Genomic DNA, 26,867 nt, shown 5'->3' with positions numbered 1-26,867 from the left:
AAACTTTTAAATTCAAGGATTTCATTTACATAGTAGACATACGATGCAATTAAAATACTAAATTAAATAGCACAATGTTATAGTACCAAAGCAATGATTTTCAATAATTGGAATATATTTGGTTACAAATTCATGATGATACATGTCTGAATCATTGTTATAGTTCTGTTCACGTCATGATTGACAGAATAATGTTATTGTTTTCAGTCTTTTATAGGAACCTTTGGATATTAATTACTGATACAAAATCTATGATTGCAATATTGAGAATTAAGTTTAAATTATTTGAGTAAAATGAAAATATTCATTGCTTTGAGGTCTTATTTCTCATATGATCTTTTTCTTCCTGCATCTTGAATGACACAAAGTGCGATAGTTCCTTCATCCCTTTTCCATGTGTACCTGGTATGTAAAGAAAAAGGCAGCAGGCTTGAACTTAATACACATGCATTCTCTTTTTCCAGCAGTATTAATACTTTATCTCTGGACTCAGAGCGCAGTAAATAAAACCCTGCATCTTCCTGCTCCATATGTTGGAGCAATTCAGCAGGCCTGGCAGCAACTCTGGAGAAAAAGGACGGGCGACATTTCGTGTTGGAACCCTACCCAAAACGTCACCCATCCTTTTTCTCCTGAGATACTGTCTTATCCATTCGTTTACCCCAGCACTTTGTGGCTATATTTAGAAAGAAGTTGATTTTGTTTTCATTCTTTCATAAGGTGCAGATGTTGCCAGCAACATTCAAATTTGTTATCTGCCCATACTTTTTATTCCAAAAATGTCGAGTCCACAAGCATGCCCTTTGGCTCAACTCATCCATGCCTACAAATTTACCTAACCAAGCAAGTCCCACTTGCTTGAACTGAGTCATAGAGCGTGGAAAAAGGCGCTTCGGCCCAACTTGCCCATGCTGCCTAACATGCCCCATCTACACTTGTCCAGGTGTCCTTTAAACACTGTTTTAGTACCTGCCTCAACTACCTCTTCTGGCAGTTCATTCCATATACCCACTACATTCTGAGTAGAAATGTTGGCCCTTTGATTCGTGTTAAATCTTGCCCCTCTCACCTTAAGCTCAAGTCCTTTGATTTGCCCACCATGGGCAAAAGACTGTGCATCATCGTAACTATTATCGTCATGATTCCAGGGATGAGGGATTTTGTTTATGTGGATAGACTAAAGAACCCAAGGTAATTCTCCCAGGAAAATAGAAGGTTTGAACAAAAGTCCAACAGGCATTTAAATTCATGCAGGATATAGATTGACCAAATAACTTACTCCCATTGACCGAGAGTTCAAGAATCGAGAGATGGAATAAATGAGGATAGAGGGGAAAAAAACAAAATAAGGGAAAGATTAATTTTTCTTTAAGTGCTTAGGTTTTAGAATGTACTGCTCGGGTTAGTGGTGGAGGCAGACTCAATTGCAGCATTTGAAAGGAGCTGGGGAGGTACCTGAAAGGACAGAATTTTCAGGGATTATGAGGAATTATGAGTAGCGATGGGGAGACTAGTTGAATTGCTTTTACACAATGTCATTAGGTCCTCAATGAGCAAATGATCCCTTTCTATGCAAAAATACACACTTACTTTGTGTTTAAAGGGATGAGAAGGCTGTCTCCGGCTGTTAGGCTGATAGTTTTGCCACCCATTACCACCCTGGATGTACCCTCCTGAAAAATAATATATTGAAGAAGAAAATTAAATTTGAGCAGAGGTATTGATTTTGGACATTGGTGATCCAAACAAGGCAGCAACCATGCAGAGCTTTGTCAACTACCACTTATGAATTCAGGAGTCATGAGTGTTTTATGGTCACACATCCTGAAACAGGGCTGTGTTCTTCACTTTTTGCAATTATCTTCATTCCTGGGAATTTGAGTTGCCAAACCAGAACGTGATGCAACCAGTCAACATGCTCTCGACAGTACACTTGTAGAAGTTCAAGAGAGTATTCGTTAACATGCGGAATCTCCTCAATCTTCTAAGAAAGTAGAGAAGTTCATGAGCTTTCTTTATGATTGCATCAATGTGCTGGGTCCAAGACAGATCTTCATCGTCCCATTAATGAGGACAGATTTGGGGATCCTTGTCCTTTCTCTTCCAAAGTCCACAAATCCTTGAACTCACTGACATTGAAAGCCATGTTGTTCTGGCACCATTTGATCGATTGATCTGTGTGGTTCAATCTTGCTGACATTCTACACTCTGGGGAACATTGACACTCAAATCCTGTGCCAGGTCTAATCAGTGCAAAATGCCAAACACATTAACGTCAATGATGTATAGCACAGATGGAAGTGGAGAAAGGGGAAAGGTACTGCTTAATATATATTCTATATTCTGCTATCACCATCATCTATTGCAACAAGTGATGGCTCCCACTGATTGTCGCCAGTAGCTTCCATCATTTTCAGGATGGACGATTACAGCAATGTCAACATTTGAAACATGGAACATGGACACGAAAGAAGAAGAATTTTAAGAAAACATATTTCTTTGGTTTAAGCTTACTTAAGGGGCTGTCCCACTTGGGCAACCTAATTGGCGAGTTTAGAAGAGTTTAGGAGAGTTTGAAAAAAGGACATGTTGAAGACCTCCTTCGACTATGTAAAAGACCTCCTTTGGCCTTCTTCGACTGTGTTGAAGACCAGATTTGACTCTCTTTGGGAAAATTGGACACCGAATAGTGGAGAGTGAAGACGACCTCCTTCAACCTCCCTTCAACTATGATGAAGACTATCTACGACTACCTTCGACTCCCCTCAACTAACATGCTGACCTACTACGACTAAACCTACGAGTAAAAAAAGTATCGATTTATTTCCATGGCGACCTCTTTGGTCCTTAACCAGCTTTCCTTTTGAATTCTGTGAGTTGATTTGCTTTCAGCAGTAGCTCTGGTAATGCATCCCAAACCATTGGCTGTAGAGAAAGACTTTTCCTCACTGTACTTGTAGTCCTTGTTGCCAATGACCATGTTCTTAACCGTCAGTTGTTAATCCTTTGCTACTGAGAACAGTTTCTCTGTGGCTATAGATTCACAAGTTTGAATGCCTCCATCAGATTTCCTCACAAATATCTCCACCATAGGAGAACAGACCTAGTTTCTGAAGTCTGTCTACATGACTAAAGTACTTTCTCCCCAAAGTTATTTCAGTAAATTTCTTCTGCAGCCTCTCCAAAACATTTGCATCTTTGCCACTGGAAAGGCCGCAGATCCTGGACTTGAGTCAGGCATCAGACCCCAGATCTCCCAGATCAGTCGAGCAGGAGGTAGGTTCTGCCTGTGAGCATGTCCAAAACCTACAAAAGTCAACACTTCCATGAACTTGCAAATCATCTGCTCCAACCTCATTTCTTTGTTCCTCACATGCTTTCTTTTCTACAAATGTTATTATTTTGTCATTGTACCATTCCTTAAAACTCTTGCTATCTATCAACCAACGTCTCCCTCCATCTCAGCATTGAATAACTGCTCATCCCCGGATGGCTTCAGTTTCACCCCTACAGTCTCCTGATTCCTCCGCCTTCCTGACCAGTTTTCCTCCCAGATGAAAACAAATTTCCCAACCAACACCCTTGGCATCCTGTCATACATTATAACTTACTTCACCTCTCATCTTGATTTCTTTTTTGACCTCCACTTCCTCATCTTCTCACCATTTAGTCATTACATATCTTTCATTTACAACCACCATTAGTTTTATTATTATGAAATAAATGGCACAGAAGGCATGGGTTAGTATTAATCACTCGAGCTTTGTTTCACTGTGCTTAGCTGACTGAGAAGTGACTGAGGGAACATGTGTGGGTCCAATGAGAAAGGGGGTGGCGCGACTTTCGTCAGCAGCGGCCTCTGCAGTCCGTCTGCGTTTTTATTATTTTATGTCTATGTTTTTATGTAGTTTTTGTTATTTTTTGTTGGGGTATGTGTGTGGGGGGGTGGGGTGGTGTGGGGGGGAGGGGGTAACTTTTAAATCTCTCCCTGCACGGGAGACCCGACCTTTTCTTTGTCGGGTCTCCGTTGTCGTTGGGGCTGCAACGAGGAGCGGCCTCCAACAGGAAGACCGGGGGCTCTGGTGCCGACTACTCACCTCACCGTCGCGGAGCTGGCCGAGTCCAGAGCGGGTGGAGCGGTGGTGGACGCTGCTGCGGCCCGACCTCCGGAGATTCGGTGGCTGCAACTGCGGGTCTGGCGGACGGCGGCACCGGGAGCCCGCGGGTCCCTGGAGGGAGACCGCTTTTCAGGGCTTCCGCAACGGCGACTTCTCCCGCCCGAGTTGCGGGGTTGAAGAGCTCCTGGAGCGGGGCCTTACAGCACCGCCCCGCGCGGCTTGGAATGGCCGCGGGACTGCGAGCGCACGCCGGGGGCTCTAACATCTAGAACCCGGTGTGCGACCTTGCATCACCCGGCGTGGCTTTAATGGCCGCGGGACAATTCGCCATCGCCCGCCGGGGGCTTTGACTTTGACTCTGACATCGGGGGGGAGAGTGCAGTGGAGAGATAAGTTTTTTTGGCCTTCCATCACAGCAATGTGATGGATGTTTATGTAAATTATGTTGTGTCTTGGGTCTATTTGTTTGTAATGTATGGCTGCAGAAACGTCATTTCGTTTGGACCTCAAGGGGTCCAAATGACAATAAATTGAATTGTATTGTATTGTATTGTAAATGAATGCAGACTTTCTAAACAGCCTTCAGCAGTGACAGAGTGGCCCAGTTCATACATTGTATCTCTCCAAGTGACATTCTGGTCAAAAGTGGTTTATTTTATTGGAGTGTTTTAATGGTAGTATAACGAAATGAGCGAACAGATGCCACACTTCTCAAACTCTCCATTTGTGGAATTTTTAAAAACATGGAAAAGTATGATTGATAAAAATTAAGAACAAAAGTGTATGCAGAGCTCATTCAGCTTTAACACATTTCCACTAAACTTTCTTCAGAAACCATTTGAAGTGGGGAGAAGGCAAAACAAAATATATCTGTGTGATTGGGTGTGAGCTCTCACTGTGCTCGTAACCTATTGGGTCAGTGAGTCTGAAGAAGACCTTGGCTTGAAACATTACTTATTAATGAGTTACTGCAGTGCTGTGTTTTTTTTTCCTAGGTCTTAATCAATTTTCTCTCCTTCTGTTTCAGTGGTGTTGAAAAGTAGAGAGAAAACTTGCCCTTAACTTTGTGGAGCCTTAATCCACACAGCGAAGGTTTTATTACGTCAGGGTAATTTGGTGGCAGCAATTTGCAAACCGTTTACATCAGCAGTATCTGCACAGCGATACTTTACTTTTGGTACAGTACCTTTTCCAGGTTTTGTAACTGATTAAATTTGTACACATTGCCAAAATATTGAGATAAAACAATAGTAATCACTCACCAACTGCCATAGCCAAATGTCTGCACTCACTTTGCCTTCACCCTTTCCAGTCCCATACACTATGGTCTATCAGAACAAAACAATAAGACATTTGGTTAATATTTGTAATTTACAAGTTCACAAGTTATAGTAGAATTAGGCCATTCGGCCCATAGAGTCTACTCCGCCATTCAATCATGGCTGATATCTGCCTCCTAATCCCATTTTCCATCCTTCTCCCCATAACCCCTGACACCCATTCCAGTCAAAAATGTGTCTAACTCTACCTTAAAAATATCCACGGGCAGTCTCAACAGCCCTCTGTGGCAATGGGTTTCACAGATTAACTACCATCTGACTAAAGAAGTTCCTCTTCATCTCCTTTCTAAAAGAGTACCCTTTAATTCTGAGGCTATGACCTCTGGTCCTAGACCCTCCCACCAGTGGAAACATCCTATCCACATCCATTCTATCTATGTCTTTCATTATTCTGTAAATTTCAACGAGGTCCCCCCTCAACCATCTAAACCCCAGCGAGTAGAGGCCCAGTGCTATCAAGCGTTCATCATATGCTAACCCACTTATTCCTGCAATCCTGTAATAATCTGTGCATTATTACTTCAATTTATAAAGGTATGCTCCTTCCTCCCCCCCCCCCCCCTCAAAAAAAAATCACTAAATTTAATTGGAGTTAAGTTCAATTAAATAATTTCACCTGAGTTTCAAAGTGGTCACCAAACATATCCACGAGCGGCTTCATTTTAATATCCTTACTGTAGCTATGGAGCCAGTCTTTTAAGATAAAGGGCTTCATAACAGTACTGACAGTATTTATGCAAAATGGAAGTTCTTTCCTTAAATTGTCTGTGAATTAAATGAAACATAAAAGCTAGATTAATGCTGTTCATTCTATTCTCCTAAACAACTATGAGCCGTCATTCCAATTGAATGTGCAGAGTACAAGAAATTTGAGGGCACAGTGTGAGCTCTAGGCATATCGACTGGAAGCAAAATGTGTAGAGACTTCTGTCTTTAATAATAACTAGACCAAGTGCAGACCCGTCGGGTCTGTTTCCCCAATGCGCGTTTGCGGGGGGAGGGGGGGGAAGGGCAGGAAGGGGGGGAGAGGGGTGGGGGTGGGAGTGGGAGAGGGGTAGGGGGTGGGAGAGGGGTAGCGGTGCAAGAGAGAGGGGAAGGGGGTGGGGAGGAGATGGGGGTGAAGAGGGGTGGGAGAGGGGGGAGAGAGGGGGTGGGAGGGGAGGAGGGAGAGGGGTGGGAGGGAAGGAGGGAGAGGGGTGAGGAGAGAGGGAGATGGAAAGGGACAGAGGGGAAGGGGACAGAGGAGAGAGAGAAGGGGGTGGGGTAGAGAGAAGGGGGATGGGGAGAGAGGGATGGGAGAGGGGTGAGGAGAGAGAGATGGAGAGGGGAGGAGAGAGGGGTGGGGGAGGAGAGGGGAGGGGGAGAGAGGTGAGGGGGAGGGAGGCAAGGAGGGAGATGGGGTAGGGGGTAGAGGGGGAAGAGTGTGGATGGAGGGGGAAGAGTGGGGAGGGGGAAGGGGTGGGGGAGAGAGGGAAAGGGATGGGGAGGGAAGGGGGAGAGGGAAGGGGGGTGGGGGAAAGAGGGATGGGGTTGGGAGGAGGGGGAGGAGAGGGAGATGGAGAGGGGGAGGAGGGAGGGATGGGGAGGAGGGAGATGGGGTTGGGGAGGGAGGGGTAAGTGTGTGGAGGGAGGGGGAGAGGGGTGGGGGAAGGGGGTGGGGGAGAGAGGGAAAGGGGTGGGGGAGGGAAGGGGGGTGGGCGGCGGGGGTTGGGGGAGAGAGGGAAGGGGGTTGGGGAGGGAAGGGGGGAGAGGGAAGGGGGTGGGAGGAGGAGGGGGAGGAGAGGGAGATAGGGATGGGGAGGGAGAGAGAGGGATAGGGGAGGGGGAGAGAGGTGTGGGGGAGGGGGAGGTGAGGGATATGGTAGGGGAGGGAGGGGTAAGAGTGTGGAGGGAGGGGGAGAGGGGTGGGGGGAGAGAGGGGAAATAGTGGGGAGGGAGAGTGGAAGGGGGAGGGGTAGGGACAGTCCATCTGTTCCCCATTCCCTTTCACCCCCAATCCTCTTTCTCTATTCCCACACACGTGATGACGCGCTTCAACACAGGTTGGGGATCTGGCTGGGGCTGGGGCTGGTGCAAAGGCATATGTAAATGATTCCATTCCGATTGGACATCTGTGAGCATTGGGCATTGTGACATCACACGATGGAACGTTCACCAGGGGCTGGGGCTGGGGCTGGGGCTGCTTCTATGGGTGAGAAGCAGTTTTCTTTTGAAATGTGGGGGGGGGGGAGAAGGATTTGATTAAAAATGTGTAGATAAACACGACAACATTTAATCAGGAGTGGATACTTAGAAAGAAAAGTGAAATCTCTACCGAAATGGAAAAAAACTTGGCTATTCTGCTTCTGGTTTCGGCGTAGCAACGAATCAAAGGAAGAAAGGCAGGCAGCCGGATGGACGCTGGACGGACGGCGGTAGGCACACAGTTTTATATAATAACTAGACCAAGTGCAGACCCGTTGGGTCTGTTTCCCCAACGCGCGTTTGTGGGGGGGGGGGGGGGGTTCTGCGGCATCACACTTACACTAACCACCCCCTAACCACACAGGTGGGGGGAGGGAGGACGAGGGAGACGGGGTGGGCAGAGGGGAGGGTGAGAAGAGGGGAGGGAGGGGAGAGGGGGAGGAGGAGGGGTGGGGAGGGAGAGGGGTGGGGTAAGGGGAAGAGAAGTAGAAGAGTGGGGAGGGAGGGGTAAGGGGAGTAATGGAGGAGGGACAGAGGGGTAGGGGGAACGGGGCGAGGGGAAAGAGGGAAGGGGGTGGGGCAGAGAGGGAAGGGGGTGGGGGAGAGAGGGATGGGGTGGGAGGAGGAGGGGGAGAAGAGGGAGAGGGGTGAGGAGAGGGAAACTTAGAAACATAGAAATTAGGTGCAGGAGTAGCCCATTCGGCCCTTCGAGTCTGCAATGTGACCATGGCTGATCATCCAACTCAGTATCCTGTACCTGCCTTCTCTGCATACCCCCTGATCCCTTTAGCCACAAGGGCCACATCTAACTCCCTCTTAAATATAGCCAATGAACAGGCCTCAACTACCTTCTGTGGCAGTGAATTCCAGAGATTCACCACTCTCTGTGTGAAAAATGTTTTTCTCATCTCAGTCCTAAAAGATTTCCCCCTTATCCTTAAACTGTGACCCCTTGTCCTGGACTTCCCCAACATCGGGAACAATCTTGCTGCATCTAGCCTGTCCAACCCCTTAAGAATTTTGTAAGTTTCTATAAGATCCCCCCTCAATCTTCTAAATTCTAGCGAGTACAAGCCGAGTCTATCCAGTCTTTCTTCATATGAAAGTCCTGACATCCCAGGAATCAGTCTGGTGAACCTTCTCTGTACTCCCTCTATGGCAACAATGTATTTGAGCATTGGGCATTGTGACATCACACGATGGAACGTTCACCAGGGGCTGGGGCTCCTGCAAAGGCATATGTAAATGAATCCATTCCGATTGGACATCTGTGAGCATCGGGCATTGTGACATCACACGATGGGACGTTCACCAGGGGCTGGGGCTGGTGCTGCTTCTATGGGTGAGAAGCCAGTTTAGTTTTGAAATATTGGGGGGGGGGGGGATTTGATTAAAAACGTGCACTTAAACACGACGAAATGTAATGAGGAGTGGATACTTAGAAAGAAAAGTGAAATCTCTTCCGAAATGGAAAAGATGTTGGCGATTCTGCTTTCCCACTTATCCTTAACCTTTGACCCATTGTTCTGGTCTTCCCCAACATCCGGAACAATCTTTCTGCATATAGCCCGTCCAACCCCTTAAGAATTTTATATGTTTCTATAAGATACCCCCTTAATCTTCTAAAATCTAGCGAGTACAAGGCGAGTCTATCCAGTCTTTCTTCATATGAAAGTACTGACATTCCAGGAATCAGTCTGGTGAACCTTCTCTGTACTCCCTCTCTATGGCAACAATGTATTTGAGCATTGGGCATTGTGACATCACACGATGGAACGTTCACCATTGGCTGGGGCTCCTGCATAGGCATATGTAAATAAATCCATTCCGATTGGACATATGTGAACATTGGGCATTGTGACATCACACGATGGAACGTTCAGCAGGGGCTGGGGCTGGTGCAGCTTGTATGGGTGAGAAGCCAGTTTAGTTTTGAAATATTGGGGGGGGAGGGGGGGGGGGGGAGGATTTGATTAAAAACGTGTACTTTTCGGGACGACAGATGGCACAATGGGCTAAGTGTTCGGCTGGCAACCGGAAGGTAGCCGGTTCGAATCCCGCTTGGAGTGCATACTGTCGTTGTGTCCTTGGGCAAGACACTTCACCCACCTTTGCCTGTGTGTGAATGTGTGTGAATGTGTGTGAGTGATTGGTGGTGGTCGGAGGGGCCGTAGGCGCAGATTGGCAGCCACGCTTCCGTCAGTCTGCCCCAGGGCAGCTGTGGCTACAGAAGTAGCTTACCACCACCGAGTGTGACTGAGGAGTGAATGAATAATGCGATGTAAAGCGCCTTGAGTATTAGAAAGGCGCTATATAAATCCCATCCATTATTATTATTATTACTTAAACACGACGAAATGTAATGAGGAGCGGATACTTAGAAAGAAAAGTGAAATCTCTACCGAAATGGAAAAGATGTCGGCGATTCTGCGTCTGGTTTCGGAGTTGCAGGGAATCAAAGGAAGAAATGCGGCCGGAAGCCGTACATGTAAATGGATCCATTCCGATTGGACGTCTGCGAGCGTCGGGCATCGCGATTGGACGTCTGCGAGCATCGGGCATTGTGACATCGCACGGCGGGAACGAATCGAAAGGCAGAAAGGCAGCCGGACGCCAGCCGGACGGATGGGGCGAGAGTTTTATATATTAATAGATAGATAGATAGATAGATAGATAGATAGATAGATAGATAGATAGATAGATAGATAGATAGATAGATATGCCTAGCATAATATTTAACCAAATTCACCGAAAAAATGTCATCAGCAGATTGGATTTGAATTATGCATATTTTCTGTACCTAGATTGGGTTTCCCGGTTTTATGTTGTTCAGAGTTGAAATATCTGAAACAAAGATTATTTTTCAGCTGATTTGTTGGTGTGATGACTTATAGACAATAGGTGCAGGAGTAGGTTATTCGGCCCTTCGAGCCAGCACTTCGAGCCTTCAATGTGATCATGGCTGATGATCCACAATCAGTACCCCGTTCCTGCCTTTTCTCCATATCCCTTAACTCCTCTATCACAAAGAGCTCTCTCTAACTCTCTCTTGAAAGCATCCAGAGAACCTGCCTCCATCATCCTCTCAGGCAGAGAATTCCATAGACTCACAACTCTCTGTGTGAAAAAGTTTTTCCTCATATCCGTCCTAAATGGCTTACCACTTATTCTTAAACTATGGCCCCTGGTTCTGGACTCCCCCAACATTGGGAACATGTTTCCTGCCTCTAGCATGTCCTAACCCTTAATAATCTTATATGTTTCAATAAGATCCCCACTTATCCTTCTAAATTCCAGAGTATACAAGCCCAGCCGCTCCAATCTATCAACATATGACAGTCCAACCTTCCCGGGAATTATCCTTGTAAACCTACGCTGCACTTACTCAATAGCAAGAATATCCTTCCTCAAGTTTGGAGACCACAACTGCACACAATACTCCAGGTGTGGTCTCACTAGGGCCCTGTACAGACTGGCCAGATAACTGGTATTGTTCTCCAGTGGAGCATAGTATGGAGTAAATAAAGATGGGAGAGGATGTATGGAGCATGCTACAGCTCAATGGACACAGTCTGTAGAGCTGCTGCCTCACAGTGCCACAGACCTGGGTTTGATCCTCGCATCGGTCAGGTATTGCAAAAGGTTGCCAAAGTGGAGCAGAGGAAATAAGTGCACACCAGGAACTGGTCATTTCCATTTCACACAGAGTGCACAGTGGCACAGCTGGTAGAGCTGCTGCCTCACAACACCAGAGACAGGGATTCATTCCTGACCTGAGGAGCTGTCTGTGTGGAGTTTGCACCTTCTCCATGTGACCGCATAGATTTCTACCCGCAGCCAAAAGATGTGTGGGGTTGTAGTTTAATTGGCCTCTGTAAATTGTCCCTCGTGTACGGGAAGTGGATGAGAAAGATTCATAACATAGAATTGGTGTGAACACCATGCAGAAACTTGGAGCAGACAACACAGAAATGAAGACGCTAGATTTTGGAGATACAGCGTGGAAACAGGCCCTTGGACTCACCAAGTTTGCACCGATTAGTCATCACCCCATATGCTTGCACTATCCTACACACTAAGGACAATTTACAGAAGCCAATTAACCTACAAACCTGAACGTCTTTGGAATATTGGAGGAAACCCCGGAGCACCCAGAGAAAACCCACGCACGTCACGGGGAGAACATACAAACTCCGTAGAGACAGCACCTGTGGCCTGGATGAACCAGGGTCTCTGGCGGTGTAAGGCAGCAACTCTACTGCCCGAATTATGGGGAAATGTTCTCCTGCCATTAATGACAAAGACTGGAACCTATCTAGAACCATCTTCTCGGAATGCTTATGCAATAAAAAGTGATGTCATGACATAAATCTTGCAAAAAAATTGAATGATTTGTCTTATAGTGTGAATGGGCACATGAGTCTGGACTCTGGCTACTGGGAAGTGAAGGCGGATGGATTGCTTGAGGCCAGGAGTTGTGGGCTTCTGCGGGCTGTGCCAATCGGGTGTCCTTGCTGGGTTGGGAGGAATCCAGAATCACCAGGTTTGTGTGTATGTTCGTATGGCGGGGGAGGAGGGAGAATAGACAGGGGGAATGCATGGTCTTTTATCCAGAGTAGGGGAATCAAGAAGCAGAGGACGTAGGTTTAAGGTGAGAGGGGAAAGATTTAATAGGAATCGGAGGGGCAAGTTTTTCCCAAACAAAGGGTGATGGGTATGTGAAACGACCTGTCAGAGCAGGTAGCTGAGGCAGGTACTATCACAATGTTTAAAAACATTTGGATGGGTACAAGGATAGGTTTGGAGGGATAAAGGCCATACACAGGCAGATGGGACAAGTGTAGATGGGGCATGTTGATCAGCATGGGCAAGTTGGAATGAAGGGCATGTTTCCATGCTGTATGGCTCTATCACCAAGTTTATGAATGCTGACTGGAAACTCTACCAGAACTGTCCGAAATAAGATTTTTCATCATGATTAGTACCCCAAGTACTAATCGGTACTTCCCTTACTGGAGACCCAAGCAGTCTCCGGTAAGGGAAGTGGCCTTTCCAGGTGTCCCATGCCGCTGTGAGGATTCTCCCGACGCCGGAGCACCATCACCTGGCGAGAACGGCCTGGAACATCGGGCCTCCGTGGAGGCAACTGTGGAGGCCTCAATAGGCCCGACTATGGGTGAACTGGGGATGGGGACTGGAGTGCCTTCCCTCATAATGGGAACCATTGTGGGGGGATGTTTTTATGTTTAAATTTCTTTATTACTGTTATGTCTGTATTCTTTCTTTATGTGCTGCATGGCAAGAAGCATTTCACTACACCTAGGTGTATGTGACCAATAAAATAACCTTTGAACCTTTGAAGTACAGTGCCCTCCATAATGTTTGGACCCCAGTGTCGCCTGCCATTAAAAGCCTACCAATTGAAATTTTGCATTTAAACCAGGGGGCAAAGGTTCCATGCCGACTCTGCAAACGTCTCATCTTTAAGAACAACAGCAATCAAGACCCAGATCCGGCGCACTTCACTGTACCCCAAGTTATGAAAAATAAAAATGTCATAGAAGAAATCTTACTCCTTTATGATTGGTACAAGCTGAGTGCCCAGGTCCGAACAGTAGAACCATTTCTCAAACAGCACATCAGTGGAATCCCCTACATAATATCTGTCAAAAGAAATAACATTATTAATCGTCCTTCATTTGTATCTTATTGGAAAAAGTAGTTTAGTTTATTATTGTCACGTGTGTAGAGGTACAGTGAAAAGCTTTTGTAGTGTGCTATTCCATCAGCAAAGAGAATATAGATGATTAAAATCAAGCCATCCACAGTGTATAGATACAGGATAAAGGGTATAACGTTTAGTGCAAAGGTCTCCAATAAGGGAGACGGGAGGTCAGGACTGCTCTCTAGTTGGCGAGAGGATGGTTCAGTTGCCTGATAATAGCTGGGAAGAAACTGTCCGAAATAATATTTTACATCATGATTAGTGCAGTGCCCTCCATAATGTTTGGGCCAAAACCCATCATTTATTTATTTGCTTCTTTACTCCACCATAATGTTTGAGACACTGCAATGTCATGTAAATGAAAGTAGATATGTTTAGTATTTTGTTGCATATCCTTTGCATGCAATGACTGCTTGAAGTCTGTGATTCATGGACATCACCAATTGCTGGGTGTCTTCTCTGGTGATGCTTTGCCAGGCCTGTATTGCAGCCATCTTTAGCTAATGCTTGTTTTGGGGGCTAGTCCCCTTCAATTTTCTCTTCAGCATATAAAAGGCATGCTCAATTGGGTTCAGATCGGGTGATTGACTTGGCAATCAAGAATTGATTATTTTTTAGCTTTAGCTCCTTTGTTGCTGTAGCAGTGTGTTTGGGATTATTGTGTTGTTGTAGAATGAACCACCGGCCAATGAGTTTTGAGGCATTTGTTTGAACTTGCGCAGATACGATGTGTCTATACACTCCAGAATTCATTATGCTACTACCATCAGCAGTTGCATCTTCAATAAAGATAAGTGAGGCAGTACCTTCAGCAGCCATACATGCCCAGGCCATAACACCCCCACCACCATGTTTCACAGATGAGGTGGTATGCTTTGGATCTTGGGCAATTCCTTCTCTCCTCCATACTTTGCTCTTGCCATCACTCTGATATAAGTTAATCTTCATCTCATCTGTCCACAAGACCTTTTTCCAGAACTGTTGTTGCTCTCTTAAGTACTTCTTGGCAAACTGTAACCTGGCCATCCTATATTTGTGGCTAACCAGTGGTTTGCATCCTGCAGTGTAGCCTCTGTATTTCTGTTCATGAAGTCTTCTGCGGACAGTGATCATTGACAAATCCACACCTGACTCCTGAAGAGTGTTTCTGATCTGTCGGACAGGTGTTTGCAGATTTTTCTTTATTTTAGAGAGAATTCTTCTCTCATCAGCTGTGGAGGTCTTCCTTGGCCTGCCAGTCCCTTTGCGATTTGTAAGCTCACCAGTGCTCTCTTTCTTGTTAAAGATGTTCCAAACAGTTGATTTTGGTAAGCCTAAGGTTTGGCTGATTTCTCTTAACAGTTTTATTCTTGTTTCTCCTTCTCATAATGGCTTCTTTGACTTTCATTGGCACAACTTTGGTGCTTATGTTGATAAACAGCAAAAAAGTTTCCAAAAGTGATGGAAAGACTGGAAGACTAGGTGCTGAGAGCTCTCTTATACCTGCATTAAGGAGCCAATTAAACACACCCAAACAATTACAAACGCCTATGAAGCCATGTGTCCCAAACATTATGGTGCCCTGAAATGGGTGGACTGTGTATAAACACTGCTGTAATTTCTACATGGTGAAACTAAAATGTTTAAAAATGGCCTTTAATAACATCTGACAATGTGCACTTTAACCACATGTGATTTTTTCTATTACAAATCTCTAATTGTGGAGTACAGAGGCAAATAAATAAATGATGGGTCTTTGTCCCAATCATTATGGAGGGCACTGTGTACACAAATCAAGGACTCTACTATAACAGAGGCTGAACGATGTCCATGAAATTATCCCGTGGCTTACTCAAAGCTATCTTACTTTTATAAGAGTTCATCAAAGCTACCACACTGGTGAATACTACTCAGCAGCAATTAATGAACTTATCTGTGTCATAGAATGATACAGTATGGAAACAGGCCCTTCAGCCCAACTTGCCCAGATACACTAGTCCCACCTTTTGGTCCATATGCCTCCAAATCTGTCCTATCCATGTACCTGACTAACTGCTTCTTAAATGTTGGGATAGTCCCTGCCTCAACTACCTCCTCTGGCAGCTTGTTCCATACATCCACCACCCTTTGTGTGAAAATGTTTCCCTTCAGATTCCTAATAAATCGTTTCCCCTTCACCGTAAACCGATATGACATCAACGTTTTCTTTAATCAACAGAACCATTTCTCTAATCGCCAAGCAACAATGGTGGAATGTTTCCTCGGTGTGCTTGATTTATAAAGAATAATAAAATCAGATTTTTAAGAAAAATGTCAACAAACTTAGTGTGTGGTTAAGATCATTAAACAGCATCCTTTGGGAAGCTGTGCAGTTTTCTTTCCTGCAACCTTGATTTTTGTGGGAAAAACAGGAATAAAATCACAGTTAATCAACTCCTCCTTGGCAAGAGGTTGAACTCGATACTTTGTCCACCCAAATCATTATGTTAGTCAGCAGCAGAACAGAAATTAAGACACAGAAGCATCACTTTGCCTACCTCTCAAGTTCAGAAATGACCAGGAATTCCCTATATGATAAATTCTTTATTTTCCCTGTGTGCCTCCTTTGGAAAAAAACACTCTTTTCCTGCTATTTGCAGATTAATTTTGATGTTATCCCATTCAGCTCCTGATCTTCATTTCATGGAGGTCTTGGTTTAGAGTTTAGAGATGCACCAGGGCATTGGGCCCTCTGGCCCACCGAGTCCCCACTGACCATTGATCACTCGTTCTCAGTAGTTCTATGTTATCCCACTTGCTCATCCACTCCCTACACATTAGGCGCAAATTTACACACGCCGATTAACCTGAAAACCTACACTTCTTTGGGATGTGGGAGGAAACTGGAGCATCCAAAGGCATGGAGCATCTAAACTGGAGCATCTAAACTCTAAAGTCATGGTAATGTAACTGTTTTGTTACCTCTGAACCAGTGCAGTGCAGTAATTGCAGGGAGGAGCAGCTCAAATGTCAACACAGTGGTTAAAGATTTAGAAACTATTTAAAATAAATTGAATTAAAATGTCACCAGTATAAAAATATATTTGTTTTTAAAAAGGTTCATCATCTAACAAAATGTTTGCATTCACTATTATCCTTAAATTAAAAAAAGTCAAGATGAAGAAAAACTTGCTGTTCCTTCTTTACCTGAGTGCATCCAGCTCCGTTTCCAGCCTAGTCCTCTCAAAAACCAGCCCAACAGTATTTGCCTGACGCTGTGGAGAATGCGGTACTCGAGCTGGCAACAAGAACATCTGAATTGTATATGGGAAGGATAGGAAGGGAATAAAATAAATTAATTTGACTCTTTGGATTTGAGAACTAATCAAAACATTTTCTTCATTTAACCACCTAAACTCCCTTGGTCTCTCCATTGAGGATTAATGTCAAGTTTCTCCATATCTATTCTCACCCATCTCCCTCAGAACATCAGCCTCAAATGCTGCATGTTCTGAAAACACATCTAAACTACTGATACGTGATTACATTAAATGGAAAAGTAAAGAACAACAGTGTCTGCAAAGTTAATTATAAAATGTAATTTACAAATGAGGATCATCTGTTTGAAAATACATTCTTTATCACTGATTGTTGCCGCACACTTAAGTAAAGAAACAAACCATGCAAATACGGTACAGTGTGTTGCATCTTCTGTCTTCAGCTGCCCAGACTCCTCAATTTGTCTTTAAGTCCACTGTCTACATTAATTACTACACCCAATAACAGTTTTAATGAAATTGAAGTTTAAAAAAAATCTGTAATCACCAGCAGATATATCTTAAAATAATAATTGGATTCTACAATCCAATGTAGCCATCAAAGGTGATGTATGCACTTTTAGGTCTTTGTTACTAATACCTACAGACAAAATGGGAATATGGGAGTAGGGAGCTTTTAATTTGGGCACCTTAACTCATTTGAGGTGGGATTGGCACGTTTGTACTGGGAGAGGAAATCGTAGGTCACAGGCTGCTCCTGGTACAATCAATGCTTGGTGTTAAATGTGGAAGGAGCTACTGCACAAAAATAACATACTGCACAAAATAACAAATAAGACAATGTGGCACAGTGGTAGGGCTGCAGCCTCACAGCATCAGAGGCCTGGGTTTGATCCCGACAATGGGTGCTGCAGGGTTTATATGTTCTCCCTGCAGGTTTGCAGGTTAATTGGTCTCTGTAAATGGCCTCTAGTGTGTGGGATGGGAAAGTGGGATAACATGGAACAAGTGTGTGAATGATCTATGGTCGGCATGAAGTCGGTGGGCTTGTTTCCACACTGTTTCTCTAAACTAAACAAATAAAAGAGTAGACGCAAAATGCTGGAGTGACTCAGTGGGTCAGACAGCATCTCTGGAGAACATGGTTAGGTGACGTTTCGCATCCGGACCCTTCTTCAGACTGATTACATCGGAAAGAAAGGAAAAGAAGGGCAGGACAAAGCATGTTCGGTAATAGGTGAACACAGTTAAGGGCTTTTTGTTGATTGGCAGTTTGTCGGACAAAAGGCAGAGATGAAAAAAACAGGAGCAAGCCCAAAAGGATAAAGAGTGGCGAATTGTAAAGTTTGGAGGTAGAAAGTTTGCTGTTATATGTACAGATCTACAGTTATTCCAGCCCTTTATGTCTTTCTTGGGTAAACCAGCATCTGCAGTTCCTTATTATCAGAAATTGAAGGGTTGTGGTGTCAGCCTAAACACGGGCCACTCATGCTCGAACCCTCGTCAGGAGATACAAGGGTGGGCACGTGACGTCATGGGCTAGAGGGAGTGTCCTGCTACTTAAGGTCTCTCACCTCGAGACCTTACAGGAGTCGACATGTAGCTGAGCCCGAGATAACAACCTCGCTCAGCTACAGCAACATTGTATTATAGTTAGCGCACCACCTAACGCGTCACCACTGAATAAATTACTCTTTGAACCGGCCTGACATCTCACCTTTATTCACCACGTATGGTGCCGCTACAGGTTAGGCCATTTGGCCCTTTGTAACTGTTCGACCATTCAATAAGATCACGAATGCTTTCACCTCAGCATCATTCTCTTATATTAAAACTATATTCATCCATTCTCTTCAATATCCAAAGATCTATTGAACCCCGTCTCAAATATACAATATACCGAGCCTCCAGAGCCTTCCTTCACAGAGAATCTCAAAAATTCACTCCCACCTGAATGAATTTTTTAAAAAACGTATTGTCATATCTGTCCTGAACAACTGATGCTATATTTTGAGACGGTGCCCCCCTAGTTCCAGATCTTTAGGAAAAGGAGTCATCATCCTTGCTTTTACAGGAGGGAGGAATATAATCAACATTCAGATCGATGGCTTTAAAAAATCAGGATGAGGGAAAGTTAGTAAACAGGAATGTTTTAAGCTGTAATAAATTGGACGGAGTTGGAGAAGAAATGAAAAGAAAAACTAAATGGCATAAGTTTGCTGGCTGAGAGACGATAATGAGAATTTGTTAGCTACAGCTGACCTGTATGTAAATGTAAATAGGTGACTTTTTTCTCCCCCTCCTCTGTGCACAAACATGGAATGGAGATGCAACATATAGCCAAATATATTTTTAAAAACTGCTGGAAATACTCAATAAATACATTTTAAATTTGTTAAATCTCAAAAACTGCACTGACCTCTCCTTCTCGAATGTGCACATCTTTGTGTTTTCCTTTCTCTACGATCTTCAAGCACATGTCACCTTTCCACTGGTAAAACAACTAGGAAGTAAACAAACAAAAACACACGAATCATTCAGGCGAGAACTTGAAAAATCATTTATAACTTATTACAATAGCGGAGAAGTTCAAGATTAAAATGGGCAAGGAGAATAAACTGGCGGAAAAAAAGGTAATTCTGAGAGGAATTAATGTTGACAAAAGGAACTGCGAATGCTGGAATCTTACTTACAACACAAATTGCTGGAGAAAATCAGTGGGTCAAGCAGCATTCCTGGACATGCATAGGCAATGTTTCAGGAGCGGACTCCTCTTAAGGCTGGAAATAATGTTCATCGGGCGAAGGGATCAGGAGGATTAACTCAAAGCTTAGAATTGGGCCATAATTTTATTTCAGGTCACCAATATCAAGTTAGAAACTTACTAGGTTTGGTATCGAAGGAAACTAAAAACTTACAGAACAAGTTATACAAATCAGCAGCAGGTTAAATGTATGTCACGGTGTTAAGCACTACACGTGGAAAACATTTCCCCTACGACTGCTAAAATAAATAATGAAAGAAAAAACAATATATAAAACCTACCAAACACCTCCAAGAAAAAGCAAACCTGATTGCAGAAGGGGAAAGAAAGTTGGAAAATGGGCAGGGGTTTCCAGAAGAAGTTCAACTTTCTCCTCACTTACTATACCTAGACATACATTGCGGAAACAGGCCCTTCGTTCCACCAAGTCCGCACTGACCAGCGATCCTCACCCGCACACTAAAATTATCCAACACACACTAGGGACAATTTACCCATACACAAAGCCAATTAACCTGCATACCTGTACGTTTTTGGAGCGTGGGAGGAAACCGAATATCTCGGAGAAAACCCAAACGATCACGGGGAGTCTGTACAAACTCTGTACAGACAGCACCCATAGTTGGGATCGAACCCAGGTCTCTTGGTTCTTGGTTCTTGGTTTCTTGGTCCTCCAAAATATTCCCAATGGAATTTAAACTGGAGGTGGTGAAGGGAGGGCTTAAGCCAGAAAGGGTTATTGGGAAGTAAGAGCTACTTTAAATTTAGTTGCATCTGGTTGGGTAACTATAGTTGGGTGGAGATTATTCCATGCTTTAATTGTGCGGGGGAAAAACGAATTGCTGTATACATTGCTGTTTAAGCGCCTTGAGTATTAGAAAGGCGCTATATAAATCCCATCCATTATTATTATTACATCTGTCTTTGTAGCTGGGATCACAAATTGGATCGAATGCCCTCGTCTGCTCCTAATTGGCCTCGCTGTAAGGCAGCAACTATACTACTGCGCCACAGGAGAAACATTGCCTATCCGTGTCCTCTAGAGATGCTGCCTGACCTACTGAGTTTCTCCATCACTTTGTGTTTACTCAAGATTTCAGCATCTACAGTTCCGTGTGACATGGTGAAATGAACTTTCAAAATTGCAGGAGAAAGACCATGGAATTAAAGAAATGGATGACATGAGTATTTTTTCCAGACTGAATAAGGCAGTCTGCACACATTCTTCTCCTGTGATTGCATTTGCAATATGTTGTTAATGACTAACCACACAACTCGTGTCCATGGGTCCGTAAGTACATTGACATGTGTACAGAAGAGAAAAGTTGCAGTTTCACAATCATTTTGTGTAAACATTGATCCAAGCACTGGTAACACACATTGTTACAAAATTCAAAACTTCTAGAATAGATACACCAACATGAAGAATCGCACTTGCCTTTTCGATACTTTTTAAACTTCAGAGATACAGAATGGAAACAGACCCTTCGGCCCACCGAATCCACGCCAACCATCAATCACTCGTTCACACCATTTCTACGTTATTCCACTTTCGCAGTCACTCCCTACACGAGGGGCAATTTACAAAGGCTAATTAACCTACAAACCTGCATGTGGGAGGAAACCGGAACACCCACAGGAAACCCACACAGTCACAGGGAGAAATTGCAAACTCCACACAAACAGCACTCCGTGGACAAGACCGAACCTGGGTCCCTGTCGCTGCGAGGCAGCTACCAGCTACCACTCTACCCGCTGCGCCACCCCCTTCTTATGAGAAACGTAAATTACCACTGGACAAGGTTACCCGCTAAAATCCACAAATAGGCTCATATATTAACAAATCAAAAAAGAACTGCAAATGCCATATTACTTATTTAACACTAATTAATTGAGGCTATTTTTGTATAAATTGATTCATGCCTGTCAGCAAATTGGTCTGCGCATTATTCACCTCAGCTGATGATTTTGAGGTATTTTTCCCACATCATTTTGTCAAGGAACTGCAGATGCTGATTTACAAACAAAAACAAAGTGCTGGAGTAACTCAATGAGCAGCATCCCCAGAGGACATGGATAAGTGATGTTTTTGGTTGGGATGAGACCCTTCATCAACCTGAAACTTTAATTCTCAGTGTGCGTAATTCTCCAACTTACCAACAGAAACTGGACTAACAAGTGACAAAATAACGTACTGCTGGAGGAACTGAGCTAATTAAAAGAATGCAAAAATTCAAGGCCACTCCTCACATTATTCAAATCCCAAGAAACGAACAGATAAAAAATGTAAAACTAAATGATCCTCACTCCATTGGCTCCATCATCCCCAAGTCACCTGGTTCCACTCATTACCTACCAACCCCTGACTCACCACTCCATCGCACCTCTTTACATTGGCTATGCTCCAACCTGAAACGTTGGCCATTCTTTTGCCTCTACAGATGCTGCTGGACCCACTGAGTTTCCCCTGCAGCTTGTTTTTTTTACTTCCGTTTCAATATTTGCAGCCACGTGTTTCTAAAAATAATCTACCACCTTACATTTTTAAATGCCCCTCACACTTTAAAAAATATATACACACACAATCCTACATCTCACAGTGTTTACTGCAGTGATACATGTCAGAGATACATGTTGTGTTCTCTACTGCATCCCTGTGAAAGACGCACCCACAACGTTGCATTGAATTTTGCTTTTGTACGGCTGGGAACAGTACTAGGACTTGGGGGAGGGTGGGTAGGGAGTAGACACACTTTAAACACATGCTAACCCTCCTTCCAGGGTTGTATCACTGAAGCTGCCCTATAGAAAACTATTCAAGTCCAAAACGCACTTCTCAATAGTCCTCGCAGCGACGCGGCAGCAGGAACCTGACAACTTAACCCGACAACCTTGCCGTTTTTAACACAGCAATCTTGGTGAAAACTGCCCTAGATAGGCACAAAATGCTGGAGTAACTCAGCGGGCCAGGCAGTATCTCTGGACAGAAGGAATGGGTTGATTTTTCGCCCTTCTTGCGACCCGAAACGTCACCTATTTCTTCACTCTGGAGTGTGGAGAGAGTGTCCAGCTTTAAGTTTCTGGGCACTCACATCTTAGAGGACCTTACATGGTCCACCAACACCGCTGCACTGGTCAAAAAGGCACAGCAACGACTGTTCTTCCTGAGAACATTGAAAAGGACTGGTCTGCCTCAACAGCTGCTGACAACCTTCTACCGCTGCACGACAGAGAGCATACTAACGTATGGCATCTCTGTGTGGTATCTCAGCTGCATGGAGGCGGAGAGGAGAGCTCTTCAGCGCGTCGTCCACAGAGCGCAGAAGATTACTGGGACACCGCTACCAGCCATGGGACACCACCACCCACGGTGCCTCAGGAAGGCCCTCAGCATCCATAAAGACTCCTCACACCCTTGTAATGGACTGTTCGAACTACTTCCTTCCGGCAGACGTTACAAGGCCTTCTACACCCACACCTCCAGACTCAGGAACAGCTTCATCCCCAGACCTATAGCTGCTCTGAACCAGCCCTGCTGAGTGTCCCCCACCCTCATGAACTGTCTCCCTCGGATGGTCACGTCGCACAGACACATTTGCACTTTAGTCTGTTTTGACTGTTTTACTGTTTTAATGTTCTTTTTACAAACCATGTTCTCGGGGTATCTAAATCTAAATTTTATTAGGTATTTAAGTTATGACATCGGATGGAAGCTGCATACCAAATCTCGTTGCACTTATGTGCAATGACAATAAAATATATTATTATTATTACTGCAGAGATGCTGCCTGTCCCGCTGAGTTATCTCAGTATTTTGTGTCTATCTTCGGTATAAACCAGCATCTGCAGTTCCTTACTACACATGAAAACTGCCCTAACTATTTTCAAGAGAAATTAATAATATCCCAATATATTTTGGGTTATTTTGAAATATATCTCCTGATTTCAGTATTAGCACCAAATGGCGTACTCATTCAGAGCACCAACGAAGGGCAAATTCTCATTTAAAGGTAAAAGATCAAAATAAACCTGCAGATGCTGAAAGTTTGAAATAAATTAGAAAATGTTGAAAATACTCCCAAGGCCATAGAGCTATACAACATGGAAACTGGCCCTTTGACCTACTTTATAAATCAGGCAGTATCAACAGATGAAAAAAACAAACACATTTTTCTGGTCGAAGATTGCCCAACCTGAAATCAACACAGTTTCTCTTTTTATAAATGCTTTACCATCTGCTGTGTTTTCATCATTTTCTGCTTTTATTCAAGGGATGAGCATTTACTAGAAATAGTGCATCATTGAACAAAGTAATGAGGTACGATAAAATGTTAACCCACTGGAATGTACGATGCATTCATAATAAAATAGTGGAACAAATAAAATGTAATTTGGTTTGACTTAATAGGTGTCACGGAGATGTAGTTATGTAGTAATCAACATAGGAAGTATATTCTGCAGGGCAAAAAAAGTTTAAAATGAATAAAATGAAAAAGGAGGATGGTGAGATGGCACTTCCTGAAAAGCACGGTAACAGTACATCTATTGCAGAAAAATCAGAAGGTTTGATTATTATAAGTTTACAAAAAAGATAAGAGCGTTGTGCAGCACACTCCTCCACTCCAGCAGCAACAAACCTTCTGGAGAGAGAGAGTTAATCAAGAAATAATCATAAACCTTAGCAAAGCCAAGTTAATAATTGCTGCTTTTTAAAAATTTTCATAGAATCAAATTGGCAAACCGTACTTTGGATAGTTCACGGAGTGCAGTCCATTCAGATTGCAGGAGCAATTAGTCATGGAAACAAACTCTGACACAGTGAACCTTGTTATGTGAAGGGACCTGTTATGTGAAGGGACAAGGCACCCACTGGAGAAAAGTGATCACAACATTATATAAAAATTGTTCAGTCAGAAACCAGAGTCTGAATTTAAATAAAGTCAGTCACCTAGAGATGAGAGGCAGATGGACAAAACTGGGAAATTAGATTTAAACAGGCCAGGTACTTGAAAATGCTTTTATACACAAATCATAATTTATCCATTGACAAATAACCACACCAGAGTTATCCACTTAGAAATTTAAAGACAGTATCAGATTAAATGAATGTTGCCAAGATGAATTGGCAAGTTTCAAAATTGCTACATCTAAGTGAATGGGAATGATGAAAAAAGTGACAAATACTCACAACTACATATAGTGCAGCAAAAATAAATGTGAATTATGGAGAATTCCAGGAAGAACAAAATGGTGACACGTCCCAATGATTTTAATGGGGACCAGGGCATCACAGATGGAGGCAAGAATTTAGTTGAGTAGTTTGGTTTAGTTTATTACCGTCACGTGTACCGAGATACAGTGAAAAGCTTTTGTTTGCGTGCTCTCCAGTCAGACTATCATGAATACAAACATGCCGTCCACATACATTTATCTGTGGTTTTACTGTTTACGGAGACTTGCCTGGAATATCCTCCAGGACAGCTAGTCCCAGTTGGCCATACTCCTGCAGATTCCTTCACAAGTTTGTCCAAGTCACTCTTCCAGCAGTGCCTTGCCAGAGCACTTACCAACCTACAGATATCTTCAACACACAAACATTAAGCCTCGGTAATCTAAGAGGGTTGCGTGTGTTATGATATGACTCTTTCAAGATGACAGTCACTATCACAGCCTCTGGGCTGGGTGTTTGTAGCTCCTGGGGTCTTGCAGTTGATCAACTGAGTTAATCAAATGAGACTTCTGCAGTTAGTGCTGTGCTGAAAATGACCCAGCAAGTCTGCCTGGAGGATCTTGTAATTGAAGATTGCAATATTTACAGAAATTTCAAAAAAAGTGTTATGTTGAAACACATTGCTGTTTTAGACGATGCATTAATTTCCAGACCCATTTCTTTTACCTGCAATTGAACTCCTTCCCTCTGGGATTGAAGTAAACTGTTTTGATGCTTTTGAATAAAAATAGATGAGTACTCAAGGGAAGGAGACACAATAAGATACCCATAACCCCCCCCCCCCCCCCCATTAGATGTGGTAAATGCAAAAGGAAAACGGTATGGTACACACGCACCAATTGGCCCAAATAGGCACATGCATACACCAAGCAATTCAGTTTTACCTCTTCTCCTTCTTCAATATGATAATCTTTTCTTTCATTAGGTCCTCCAACAAACATAACCTTTAGCTGGCCAGCGTGCCTGCAAAGTATTATTTTAGAATTAAATATTAACCAAAAGCACAACAATTTAGGAGAGGGATTCAAAGTTAACAACATTTCAAATCTTCACATTTTAGTCTGAGATGGGAGACAACTGTGGTATCAAATGGTAGGTAAGAATGTCATTGTTCCCTTTCGGTACATATGACAATAAAACACTTGACTTTGCTTGTATCGCACGGATGGAGAGGATTGTAAAGCAAACAAAAATAAACTAACAGGATCAGTGTAATTTATGTAATTGACTTCATTACGGCACCAGTTCTACAACCAAGTACATTGGATTAAAAAAACACTATAATATTCTGATGGAAACATAGAAAATGAAACCGAGACTGCTAATGCCCTTTAACTGTATTGAGGGGGGATCCCATCCAGAGAACATTAGTGGTGTTGCATTTTTGGTTCTCGCCAACCGTTCAAAATCCACGGAACAGTTTCCGCGGTTTTTACAGCGTTTTTTAGAATGATTTTGGTCTCTGCTCTGTGAATATTAAAGGCAAGGCTTACATCAATTTGTTGCAAACGGGAGGATTGAAGTTTGATTTGTTTTCTGCAATCCATTTGTCCACGAGCAGCGCCATGCTTTTGCACTAGACTGTCTTAAAGACCACCTTGTGAATGAGAAGCCCGGGTCAGAGTAAACCGTTCACAAATCCACTGCCCCCTGACTATTTCAGACCTATTTTAAAGACACCACGGAGTTGGGAAACCCGGAGCAAACAGCGATTGGTTATTGTTGGTGGGAGGAGACTGTTCCGCGTTCGTGGTAGTGATATATTTGCAAGCAATTTGCAAGCGCCGGTTGATTCTCCCAGCTCGCTATCGGATATTTGCTCCCAGCTTTCTTAAAAGCATTATGCACCGCTCGACATAGGCCTTTTTAAAATTTCACTGAAGGTCTTTACGTTGCATTGGTGGAGATGAAACTTGGAAAGATGAAATGAAACATGTGATCTGCGTGGATCAAGCATAATTTGGCTGGAGACACAAGGAACTGCAGATTGTTGAATATTGAGCAAAACACAAAGTGCTGGGGTAACTCAGCGGGCCAGACAGTATCTGGGGAGGGATATGAACAGGTTGTGTTTCGGCTTGGGGCCCTTCTTCAGTCTGAAGAAGCGTCCTGACCGAAAACGTCGTTTGCCCATAATTTAACCTGGAAAGGATCTGTGCATTGTTAGGGCATTGTCCATTTTGCTTGCTTCTAATAGGAATTTCTTGAAAACTTGGGACGTTGATTTTTTTAAAGGCTCCTGTGTACAGCCATTCTAATTGGTGCAGCCG

General features: G+C 43.7%; 1 protein-coding gene across 1 annotated transcript; it reads right to left on the bottom strand.

The window, feature by feature from the left end:
* Nucleotides 1-26,299, bottom strand: haao (3-hydroxyanthranilate 3,4-dioxygenase). Its single transcript, XM_033025551.1, has 10 exons — nt 26,091-26,299; nt 25,482-25,560; nt 19,023-19,106; nt 16,533-16,639; nt 13,216-13,305; nt 10,443-10,486; nt 6,075-6,223; nt 5,381-5,446; nt 1,591-1,673; nt 1-402 (listed from the first exon to the last, which is right to left on the bottom strand). Exons 1-10 carry the CDS (start codon nt 26,162-26,164, stop codon nt 321-323), a joined length of 858 nt encoding a protein of 285 aa, XP_032881442.1. The 5' UTR covers nt 26,165-26,299; the 3' UTR covers nt 1-320.
* Between the last annotated feature and the right edge of the window lie 568 nt (nt 26,300-26,867).

The sequence above is a fragment of the Amblyraja radiata genome, chromosome 8 (assembly GCF_010909765.2).
Source record: "Amblyraja radiata isolate CabotCenter1 chromosome 8, sAmbRad1.1.pri, whole genome shotgun sequence".
Lineage (NCBI taxonomy): Eukaryota > Metazoa > Chordata > Chondrichthyes > Rajiformes > Rajidae > Amblyraja > Amblyraja radiata.
The sequence above is the reverse complement of the archived record's forward strand: the minus strand, read 5'-3'. Positions and strand labels throughout refer to the sequence as shown.

Excerpts from the sequence above, each read along its gene's own strand:
- haao (XM_033025551.1), bottom strand. The coding sequence starts at position 26,164 with ATGGCGCTGCTCGTGGACAAATGGATTGCAGAAAACAAATCAAACTTC. Across the intron at positions 10,487-13,215 it reads CTTGTACCAATCATAAAGGA|ATATTTCAACTCTGAACAAC; the intron begins GTAAGATTTCTT and ends TCTTTGTTTCAG. Across the intron at positions 1,674-5,380 it reads ACATTTGGCTATGGCAGTTG|GAGGGTACATCCAGGGTGGT; the intron begins GTGAGTGATTAC and ends ATTATTTTTCAG.